General features: G+C 35.1%; 1 protein-coding gene across 5 annotated transcripts in view; it reads right to left on the bottom strand.

The window, feature by feature from the left end:
* Nucleotides 1–12,645, bottom strand: part of ZFR (zinc finger RNA binding protein) — an 85,368-nt gene that overhangs the window by 10,711 nt on the left and 62,012 nt on the right. For all 5 annotated transcript variants that reach the window (XM_055554985.1, XM_055554987.1, XM_055554984.1 and 2 more), the window contains 2 exons: nt 10,163–10,260; nt 9,199–9,294 (listed from right to left, as the gene is read on the bottom strand). In XM_055554985.1, coding sequence (XP_055410960.1) covers nt 9,199–9,294; nt 10,163–10,260 — 194 coding nt within the window. The remainder of the gene's footprint in view (nt 1–9,198; nt 9,295–10,162; nt 10,261–12,645) is intronic.

Raw genomic sequence — 12,645 nt, 5'->3', positions numbered from 1 at the left:
TTACATGTTTCAATGCCATTCTCCCAAATCTTCCCACCCTCTCCCTCTCTGGTGAGAGTATTTCTAAGAAAGTGAGTGGACTTGGGCAACTCTCCATTTACACTTCCCTAACTGGCTCTTTAGAAGACAATGGGGAAGGGGTTGGCAGTTGGTGGGGGAAACAAAAATCCAAAAATTTCACCAGAACTCTCTCAACTCAGAAAGTAAGAACAAGTCATGTTGTGGGCAGCCCGAGGCAAAGAAATTTTTCTAAAAATAATCACCTTTCATCCAAAAAGAGAAAGGAAAAGCAACAGAATTCATCAGTTTTGAAGGCTCTTTGCAGAAGACAGGTAGGGAAGAGTAGAATTCCAATTATCCACATCTAATTATCTCTAATAATAAATAGAGATTTGACTAACATGCAAATAAACAACAAAAAAAAATAAGCTCTTTCGAAGGAGTAAGAAACAGGGAAAATTAATATCAAAGACTGCTGTGAACTCTCAATGCAAGTTTCCCAAAGTGGCTTCACACACCCCAAACCTTCTGCTGATTCAGGTAAACAGAAAGGTGTTTTTGAAAGGAGATGGTGAAGAGTTTCAGGAAAAAAAACAGAGCAAATTCTGCACCGGCAGAGGCTCTAGGAGGCCATTGTGGGTTTGAAATCTGAAGCCTAAAGGTGTGCCAAGGGAATCTACCTCAAAGACTACCACAGCGCATTGAATTAGGGAACAGAAGAGAGAAAGCCCATGTCTAGAAACTCCCTGGCAGTCCTGTAGTTAGGACTCAGTGATTTCATTGCTGGGGCCTGGGTTCAATACCTGGCGGAGGAACTAAGTTCTTTACATGGGGCACCCCCCCGCCCCCAAAAAAGAATACATGCCAAGAGAGAAAGCCAAACACTACTCCTTTCCATAAGCAATCCTCAAAGCAGAGCTCATGGGGGAAGAAATAGAAGTATTTTAAAAGGTGTGAATAAACTAAGACAGCTCTTGTTTGCATGTTTTAGTATCAAAGGATGACTTGGAAATGGAACTGACAATGCTAAGCCCTAAAGAAATGAAAAAAACTAAAACCAGGCGTGATATCTTTGCATTTGGGTGGAACATAGAGTGAAATATATTTCCTATGGACTTTGAGAGTCCCTTGGACTGCAAGGATTTCCAACTAGTCCATCCTAAAGGAAATCAGTCCTGACTATTCATTGGAAGGACTGATGTTGTAGCTGAACCTCCAATACTTTGGCCACCTGATGCCAAGAGTTGACTCATTTGAAAAGACCCTGATGCTGGGAAAGACTGAAGGCAGGAGGAGAAGGGGATGACAGAGGAGATGGTTGGATGGCATCACCGACTCAATGGACATGAGTTTGAGTAAACTCTGGGAGTTGGTGATGGACAGGGAGGCCTGGTGTGCTGCAGTCCATGGGGCTGCAAAGAGTTGGACACAATTGAACGACTAAACTGAACTGATGGACTTCGAATGATACTGTTAAGTCATTGCTTGTAATTAATGTATCAATCTGGTGCATATATTGAGAGGGAGATTTTGTATGTGTAAGGACAGACGGTATGTGAGAACTCTGTACTTTCTGCTCAGTTTTGCTGTGAATCAAATTTTTATTATTTAAAAAATAATATTTACTTAGAAAATAATTTATTCTGGAAGAATCTTAATTTAAGGGAATAAAGATACAATTTTCAACATTTTGAGTTATAGAGAACTTGATAAATAAAAAAACCAATAAAATTAAAACCTCAAGGTTGAGATGAAAAGGAAGACTGCAGAGCTAATTAAGCAAACTGAACATTACTATAAAACTAATAAATGAATTATAAATAGTAAATATTGGGACATGGGTGAAAACTAAATTACTGCCAAAAAACAGTAACAGGGGACAAAAGAGGAAAGAGAACAAAGATTAAAACAATCACAAAGATAATAAATATATGGGACAAAGGGAATCCAATATAAGGGTAATTGGTGTTAGATAGCATATTCAAAAGCAGAGACATTACTTTGCCAACAAAGGTCTGTCTAGTCAAGGCTATGGTTTTTCCAGGGGTCATGTATGGATGTGAAAGTTGGACTGTGAAGAAAGCTGAGCGCTGAAGAATTGATGCTTTTGAACTGTGGAGTTGGAGAAGACTCTTGAGAGTCCCTTGGACTGCAAGGAGATCCAACCAGTCCATCCTAAAGGAAACCAGTCCTGGGTGTTCATTGGAAGGACTGATGCTGAAGCTGAAACTCCAATACTTTGGCCACCTCATGCCAAAGAGTTGACTCACTGGAAAAGACTCTGATGCAGGGAGGGATTGGGGGCAGGAGGAGAAGGGGACGACAGAGGATGAGATGGCTGGATAGCATCACTGACTCGATGGACGTGAGTCTGAGTGAACTCTGGGAGTTGGTGATGGACAGGGAGGCCTGGCGTGCTGCAATTCATGGGGTTGCAAAGAGTCGGACACGACTGAGCAACTGAACTGAACTGAAAATAGAGGATCATATTAATCATTTGTCAAATGTGCAGACAAAGATTTCAATGAAATGATGACACTAACAACAGATTCCAGGACATAATTTGGTTAAGTTACTAAAATTCAAGGATAAAGACAGAATTTTTTTAGCAACCTGCAGAAAAGGTAAAGGCAAGAAAATTAGGCTGGACTTATGGTGGCTCAGATGGTAAAGAATCTGCACAAAATGCAGGAGACCTAGGTTCAATCCCTGGATCGGGAAGATCCCCTGGAGAAGGGAATGGTTAACCACTTGAGGATTCTTGACTAGGGAATTCCATGGGCAGAGGAGCTAGGAGGGCTACAGTCCATGGGGTCACAGAGTTGGTGACCCCATGACTAAGTGATTAACATAAACTAGATTTAGCAATACTCAATGCTGAAAGATAATGGAGCAATACCAATAAAGGGAGGAGAAAAAATTGCGACCTAACAATATACTTTTCAATACAGTAATGGTAATTGGCAAAGATTCTCAAACATGAAAGAAATTTTAAAAACTTAAAACACTTTTTGATAAAAACTACATGATGATAAAATGCAGCCAACCAAGAAATAAAAAGAGGAAACCCCAGTAAAGCCCTAGTGGCTGGCACCAAAGCATTTAAATAGAGACCATTAAATAATCAAAGGGAATATACTGACACATAAGGTAAATGTAGTTATTTTTAAACCTTTAAGATTAAAAAATAATAATAATAATAAACCTTTAAGATTTAAAAAAGCATTAAGTGTAAAAAAGCATTTCCTGTTTTCTAAGTGGAATCAGCATTCACTGAGTAAAACAGATAAATCAAGAAACAGGTTTTGACACATTAAAATAAATGAATGAATGAAACAAATGAAAAAAAAAAAAAAAGAAAATACTAACAAAAACCCAAGAGGATAGGAGAAGTAGGAGGAAGTGATCATTTTCTCAGCTTTTATAGATGAGAGGTCAACAGACATTATCTAAAATTGTTAAACAGATGCAATGAAAATACCATATAAAACTATAAGGTCAACAACTAATTGTCTAAATAATCAGAAAAGAAACATATTCACACATAAAAAAGAACAAGAAAAGGATAAGAATTATGGCAAAGGATAGAAAAATACCAGAAACATACCAGATAAATGCTAATAAAAACGAGTTTAGGAGGGTGCAGTATAGCTGAAATATATGAAGGGGATTTAGACGTTAAGCTTCCAGCTTTTAGATAAGAAAGTCATAGGTATATAAGCGCACATAGGGAATATCGTCAACAATATTGTAGTAATTGGTTTTACTGCAATAATCATTTCATAATGTATTAAAAAATGGAATTACTATGTTGTACACATGTATGGATGTGAGAGTTGGACTGTGAAGAAGGCTGAGCGCCAAAGAATTGATGCTTTTGAATTGTGGTGTTGGAGAAGGGTCTTGAGAGTCCCTTGGACTGCAAGGAGATCCAACCAGTCCATTCTGAAGGAGATCAGCCCTGGGATTTCTTTGGAAGGAATGATGCTGAAGCTGAAGCTCCAGTACTTTGGCCACCTCATGCGAAGAGTTGACTCATTGGAAAAGACTCTGATGCTGGGAGGGATTGGGGGCAGGAGGAGAAGGGAACGACAGAGGATGAGATGGCTGGATAGCATCACTGACTCGATGGACATGAGTCTGAGTGAACTCTGGGAGTTGGTGATGGACAGGGAGGCCTGGCGTGCTGCAATTCACGGGGTTGCAGAGTCGGACACGACTGAGCGACTGAACTGAACTCAACACCTGAAACCAGTAAAACTGCATTATAACTGTCTTTTTAAAAAGGCTAGAGTTTAGATATTAATAAACAGACAAGGCTTATTAACTAATGGCAGAAAGTGTTAATTAAATGCCCTTTAGAATGACAAAAAGTTCAAACTCACAATAATGATATAATTATTAAGTGTTTTTATGTCCAAAATATTACTGCAACAAAATAATAAAGTACAAACTGTAAAAAACACAACAGAAAGAGCAGATTTTAACTTATCTTCGTCACTGCATGGACAGACAAAGTAGACAAAAAATATGAAGGAAAAGAGATAGAAAAACAAAGTTAACTGATAAAGTTGAACTAAGAGGGACATATTATATGCTGAGAACACATTTTTTAAAGTGCCCACACTTTATAAAAGCTGTACAGATTAGACCACAAAGAAAATCTTAGATTCCCCATATTGCAAATAGTAGAATATATTTTCTGCTTCCCACGTGGCTCAGTGGTAAAGAATCTACCTGTCAAACAGGAGACTCAGGTTTGATCCCTGGGACAGGAAGACACCCTGGAGAAGGAAATGGCAACCTACTCCAATAATCCTAGCATGGGAAATCCCAGAAACAGAGGAGCCTGGTGGGGTATAGTCCATTGGGTTGCAAAAAGTTAGACATGACTTAGCAACTAAACAGCAACAGAATATATTTACTGGATTATATGCTAGAAAAATGGAAGTTATTTACAAAAAAAAAAAAAAAGCAACTCTTCTTCAGTCATGTAGAATTAAAAAACTGCCTCAAAATTACTCTTGGCTTAAAGACAACATTGAAATGAATTTCAAACTGCAGAGAATATAAAGAGAAAATAGTACATATATAGCCAAAACCTATGTTCAGCCTTAAATAACACCTTTAAAATTTATCTATATAATTAAAGAATGAGTGAATTAAACAAGTATCCAACTCAAGAAGTTTGGGGAAAAAAAAAAGAAAATAAACCCAAGGAAAATAGAAAATTAGACATGAAATTAGAAATTAATGAATTATGGGGGGCGTGTACAGGAGGGAGGTCCAAGTAGGAAAGGATGTATGTATTCATATAGTTGATTTACTTCATTGTATGGGAGAAACTTACACAACATTGTAAAGCAATTATATTTCAATTACAAAAAGAAATTAATGGATTATTAAGAAGGAAAACAGCATATCTGGCAGCTAAATCCAAGGAGCTGGCTCTCTGAGGAGAGAAAAACACAAAAAAAGGCAAAATGGATAAATTACTGCCTAAGTTGACTCATTGGAAAAGACTCTGATGCTGGGAGGGATTGGGGGCAGGAGAAGGGGACAACAGAGGATGAGATGGCTGGATGGCATTACCGACTCGATGGACGTTAGTTTGAGTGAACTCTGGGAGTTGGTGATGGACAGGGAGGCCTGGCATGCTGCGATTCATGGAGTCGCAAGGAGTCGGACACGACTGAGCGACTGAACTGAACTGAAAGGATATAATGTTGAGAGCTATTTAAATGTCAAAGTACTGACATTTTGGTGTGCTTTAAACTACCAAAATACTCGTATTTTATGTTATATGTACATGATTTCAAAGACTGGCCAGCAGCTTTCTTTGCCCTCCCTGATTCGTCCATCATCACTCTGCCATGGCCCATGTTCCCCCAGTTCCTTTGACCTGTGCATCCTCTCTTTCCACTCAGTTCTTAAAGCTCTGCACCCTCAAAGCAGAGAGGGTCCCTTCAAGTTCATGGCTCTCTCTGATGAAGAGAAAAAGCAAGGTGTAGGGTAAAGGGCCATCTGCAGTGAGACTTTCAGACTTCAAGAATAGCTGAGAAGTGGCCTGAGAGTCCAGTCTCAAAAGTACTGAAGCTTAGACATACTATAACAGAAAGAGTCTCAAGGACACCTGGGTTGCATGGACTGAAGCTGAAAGAAGCAGGAAGTAAAATGATAATGTAGAATGCTTGTATTTTTATATATTAAAAAAAGTTTAAGTTATATAATGCACATACATTTGTATATTAAAAATCTATCAATAATTCATTGAATTTTCATCACAAGTAAATACTGAAACACCCATTGGTTATTTTGCTCCAATATTGCACCTGCTATTACTGACTAATCAATCAGAGAATTAAAACAATAAAGATGCTATAATAGGCATTTTTAAAACTTTAAGGGCACAGAACTCTATTACATAAAAGTTTGAGTATCTGGTTGAATGGGTCAATTTTTCTAGAAAAAGTTGCCAAAATTAACTCCAGGAGAAGGAAAAATTAAACAAAACAGTTACTCACAGTAAAAGAAATCAAAAAGTGCTACCCTATTTATAAGGGACTGGGAACTGATAATGTCAAATGAATTTTACAAATGATCAAGAAACAGTATTTTTGATGATCCTAAAAACTGTTTCAGAGTTTAAAGAACAAAAGTTCTAAATTAATTTTTATAGAGTTAGTGCAAATCTAACAAGAAGACAAAAATAAAACACAAAACTTTATTGTCACTGCAAAAGTGATGATATTCTACCAATTATCTATTAATTCAATACAGTACTACTTAAAAATAATTAAAAGAACCCTGGAGTTCGTTAAACTGAACAAAATGGCAGTCAAGTTCTTTTGGAAAAAGAACATGAGAAAACCAAAACAAAACAAAACACACTTAAAACAAAACCAAAAACAAAGCCCACAAATAGTGCAAGATGGTCTTTATAATGAGCAGCAGAGAACGGAGAGGGAGAAACCCTGATGAAAAGGACATCAGAATTTTAAAACACACTATGAAGTTTTAAAAATTAAAAAGAGATTAAGGACTTCTTTGGTGGTCTAGAGGTTAAGAATCCACTTTGCAATGCAGGGGACATTGGTCCAATCTCTGGTTAGGGAACTAAGATGCCACATGCTGCAGGAGAACTAAGCCCACGAACTGCAACTATCGAAGCTCAAGCACTCTGGAGCCTGTGCATCACCACTAGAGTCCATGCACCGCAAGGAAAGATCCCACAGGACACAAGGCAGATTCCGTGTGCCATGACTAGACTCGATGCAGCCAGTTAAAGAAATATGTAAAAAATCAATAGAAAAAAGAGTTTAATAGAGAAGATTGAGGAATGAAAGACTACTGTAGAAACAGGCCTGCAACAAAGGAACTTTGGTTTAACAAAGGGTTTCTCTTCCTCAGTGTTATCGATAACTAGTATCGACATCCAAAAATATCTCCAAACATTGCCAAATATCCCCTGGGGGCAAAACTGAAATGTGGTTGAGAACCACTGGTTTATGATAATGGTGATATTTCAAAATGGAGGTTGGGAGAATGAACGTCACTACTAAATAAAATGCTAAATGGTATTGGAATAATTGACAATTGGTCTGGAAAGACATATTGCTAGATCTACCTCTAGTCCATTTATGATTTTCAAATTAATTTATAATTATACAAGTAATGTATGTATATTTTATCCTAGTAAAATCCAAACATTACAGATCTCTAACCTAAGCCCACTTCTCACTACTGAGAGACAACTCGTGTTGTAATACAGAATATATCCTTCCAGGAATAAGTAAGCAAACACCTATAATAAACATAACTTGATTGGGGGAAAAAAGCAGAAGAAAGCATGTGTGAATAATCTATAATCTAAAACATGAGAGAGTATTTTGTAGACAGAATACAAAGCTGTTAAGTCATAAAACACTAATGGACTAGAATTTGTAAAAATTTTAAACCTTTTATAAAACAGCAAAAATTATTAAGTTGAAAAGCAAATGAAAACTGGAAAAATTATTTTAATATAGGTAAGTGCTAATTTCTTATAGAAAGTAATTATAAATTATGGGAAATATGAATAACAGGAACTGACAGTTAAGAGAAAAATAATTATAAATGCCAATAATCACTTAAAATTTAAATAAAAAATGAGACTCCATTTTTTACCTAACATGTGTTAAGAAGTGTGATCTTACCCAAAGTTAGTGAGGATGTGAAGAAAATGCTAAGTTCAACAATTTTTGGTAATTTTAAATGATCCACCTTTCCTGGGTACAATCAAAACATGTTCTTTGACCTTGGAATTCTATAGCAACTGACCCTAGCCATCACATGTATATAATACTCATAAAAGCGTGACCACCATACAATGAAAATTTAATAGCAAAAGACTGCAAACAATGCAACTGTCCATCAGATGGATACCAGTTAAATAAAATAGGCATGTCCATACAAAGGAAACACCTAGTAGTCAATACCGCTCTCAAAGAGCTCCCATTATTAAGATAACCCTGGCTAGTCAATTCTCTCTAACCCAACTCTAGAATCTGTAGGTTCAGTTATACTTTTGAATGAATCCTTCTGTATCTGAATTTTTGCTATTTAGGAACTCAAATATTTCAACATCAAAGAGATATTTGTACATAAATAAAAAAAAAATAGGAATATACACGACGTGCATATATGCATTTCTCCTCCCTGGAAAAAAATCACAACAAATTGTGCCATGATAACTGGCCTTTAAATGATGAGAAGGCTTTTACTTCTTATTTTGTGCCTTTCTGCATTATTTGAATTTCCTAATTTTATGCATTTTTTTGGATAATACATATTTTTAAATGTTAAAAATTACTTAAACATTGTTAAAATATCAACAAAATCCTGCATAGGGAGATTAATAGCTCATTTAAAATTTTCTTTGTATCTTTATGTATGTACAACTAATAATTGCACCTATAAAAGTCATAAACACTGTGTGAAGAGTTAAAAAAAAAAGGAACATTCAAAAAGAAAATCAAGTATAATTCTCAGCAAGTTCAACAGTCTGATAAGACCCTAGAATTTCTCATGAGAAAAAGAAAAAAACTCCATTTAGGAAATGGAAATAAAGTTGATAATTAGATTTAAGATGAGGCTATAAAAAACTGCAGAAGTATTTCTGAGACGTTTATTTTTCACATACAGTTACATATTACTTACCCAGCTTGGAAAATCAGACCAAGTTGGAACTCGTTGACAGAGGTCCCGGAGAATACGTATGATAATCACACAGGACTGTAGACCATTAGCTCTAGCCTTGAGAGCAACACAAAAATCAACTAAATTAATCTTAGAAATATTAAAAATATCCCTTGATGAAAAAAAAGTTAAAATACCACTGTTCAATGGAAGCTCAGATAAAAATAAAACAAAAATAACCACACTTAAAATTGGATTCAATGAGCTGCCATTTACAGCAATATTTTATGCCAGGATTAGTATTTAAAAGCTGATATTTTAGGTCAAAGTAAACAGATTATGCAAGAATAATTGTTCTTGATCCCCTGTGAACCTTGACCTGTGTTCATTTAAATCAGTAAACTTAAAAAAAAAAAGTCTGCCTACATTAGAAATTAAAGAAAAAGTAAAGAGCTAAAAAGTTTGTCTAGGGACTGAAAGATTAAGGAAATCTGTTTGGTTTCCTTTCTGTGCCTTTGCATAATTGCAAAGTCACTAAACCAAACAGCTGCTTCCTCACCTTTCATTCCCTACACTTATTAACTTAAGAGAAAGAGGGGAAAAAATCTTAAAACTATACACAAAGCTTTAAACACATATTCCATTATTTAAAGCAAAGTTAATCTGCAGCCTTATGGAATATAATATATATACACAAACATGTGATGTTCCTGAACAAGTCAGCTTCAAATATGGCCACTAAAAATAAAAATAAAAAACCCCAAACTACAAAACACCCCCCAAATCCTAGTTTATTGTCAAATTAATAGTAACTGCAATATGCAGATCTTCATACCCAGCTTTCTATGTTAACATATTTTCTGATATTTAATTTAAAATAGTATTGCTTGGGCAATCTTTTGAAATGTTTAAACACAGTTAAACATGTTGTACTGAACTACTCTCTCATAAGGCTACAAGAAAAAAGTAAAATGATGTTCCGAACCTGGAACCACTTAGCGTGGCGTAGAGCAGCCAGAGCGTCAAGGCATTTTTGCCTGTCCAAGACGTCCGGTGGGTCTTTCACCATACCCGAGGTTACATCTAAAACGGATTGAATTGGCAAAATGCAGTGAGGAATGGGTGTTTGACCAGGTGAGCAAGACACTTCCTTAAAGTAGCATCAGTGTCACACGAGCCATTTGAGGGTTTTGTCAGCACTTTAAAGTAACCCAGGAAGTTATTTAACAAATTTACATAAATCTAATATGAAGATCAAGAATTAAACTCTTTAATTTAGAAATATAATAAGTAATTTCTACAAATATAAACCCTACCCCACCAAAAGAAAATCAAAAGGCAGGATTACTGGATACAGCGCACCAGCACAAAGACAACAAGAGGGAACACAAAAATCCACCTTAATAAATGAGAATGTACAGTAAACTATCCTGTTTGTTCAGTATTTTAAATGGTCACAGGTTATTTTGGGACTAAAATGTCAAAGAACTAATGATAAATATGGGATGATCAATGTAGTAATAATCACAGAAAAAATAAGGAGTCAAAAACAGGCATTTCTAGGAGTTCAATGATTTCTCTTCCACAAGAGAACTTTAGTTGTAAAGGAATACGAAATGCCCTTTAAAATTCAGTTTCCATAAAGTATTCCAAAGAAAGAATAACTGGAGAGAAACAATGAGTAAAGTAGAGAAGGGCAACAGGAACTAGCATGGTTAAACAGAGTTAAGTATAGAAATAGAACAGATACAGTAAGCAGAATGGTTTGATGATAAATATGCAGAATCTTTTAAGTTATAGAGTTTATAATAACTGATTTTAATCATTATATTAAAATATAAATGAGTTATATAAAACTTGAGAAGAAAATCTGAACCTAAATCAGGGCAAAAAGTTAACTTTGTATTAATAAAACTAGTTGGAGGGCCAGCTTACATTCATCTAAACATATAGGTAAAATGTATATAAAAGTTGCTAATCAAACTATTCATAACTAAATCAATCTAATTCACAATTCTTGGTGATATTTAAAAATTTTCTAAATATAGGAAAATAACAAGCTAGGCAAGTAATTTATTGAATTTAGCAGCCTTCTAGATAGAAAGCACCCAAATTAAAGCACATTTAGTATAAGATTTAATAAATCATTGAGGGTACCAAATGAATATGAGACAAACAATGAAATATATGATAAAAGAACACATGAAGGATAGTTTTAAGAGTACCACTGCAACTCTGGGCAAGTTATTTGATGGTATATTTTTATATGAACATTAAGAAATCTTAAGAGATACTTGTCCTTATTTTGAGTAGAAGATATATTAAAAAGCATATTTTTAAAGTGATAAAAAAATTATATCCCTTGTCTGGGCTTTTCTTTTCTTAGTTCTTACTCCTTAAATAATCAGATGGCATGGATTTTCAGAGAACATATTAGAAGGGAGATTTACAGATACTCAAAAAACAGTGTGGCATTCTGAAAATGCCACTGAAAGAGGAACCTGGGCACTAAAAAGAGAGCAGCAAGTCAGAAATACTAGTAATTTTTAAAAAACCAATAAATAACCTCAAAATCTGCAAGATCAACTACTGAATCCAAAAATATAGTGAACATAGTTAAGAAATGGGCTATTCTGAAAGAAGGAAAAAGGACACCGGGAAGCAGAGCTAATTGAAGAACTAAAAAAAGAAACAACAACAAAAAACCACTCCCCAAAGCAAGGTTATAGAACAGGCTGAAGAACCCTTTCCATGTCCCTTATTTATTTATGTTATTTGCTAAAGCTAAAATGCAAATAGGTGATAATGTGCAATCTCTAAAGAAGTTTCTGAATTTTAATGTTAATTCATGTTTTAATTTCCTCCAATATAAGAAAAGTTTTCTTTTTGCACACAAACATTTATAACTTTGGAAATTTAAATTAATGATACAATTTCAAAGATGCCAAGACACCTATTGCAATTTAAAAACAAATTAAGAGCTATAAGTAGGAAATGTCTGTCAAATTTAGAGTGTGGATTTTTGCACCCATTCTATATTTCAAGTGGATTAACCCCTTAGATATATTGTACTAAAATCATACTTGCTTCCTAATACCCAGTTAACAAAACAAAAATTAATTAAAAAAAAAAAAGGCAAATTCTTACCCTACGAGAGGTATTTTATAAATTTTAAGGGGTTAATCACCAGTTAGAAGACACGCTGTGTCCACACTATTTTATGATTAAAAGTTAATGGGAATATATTAATTTAAATTAACATGGTTATGTAAAATATATAATCCACCCAACAATTTAAAAACTAGTGTGAACACTGCTCAATTCTAGAAGAGACAAAGACAAACAGAACAGCCACACAAAGGACAATAAATGCCAGACTCTGCATCCAATATCCCTCTTTAAATCAAATGGCAGGTGTGACACTGAGCTTTTGAAAACCTTGGTCAAAAATCCTTCCGATGTCTTGGC

Source organism: Bubalus kerabau, chromosome 18 (genome assembly GCF_029407905.1).
Source record: "Bubalus kerabau isolate K-KA32 ecotype Philippines breed swamp buffalo chromosome 18, PCC_UOA_SB_1v2, whole genome shotgun sequence".
NCBI classification, from domain to species: Eukaryota; Metazoa; Chordata; class Mammalia; order Artiodactyla; family Bovidae; genus Bubalus; species Bubalus kerabau.
This window is presented reverse-complemented; position numbering and strand designations above follow the sequence as displayed.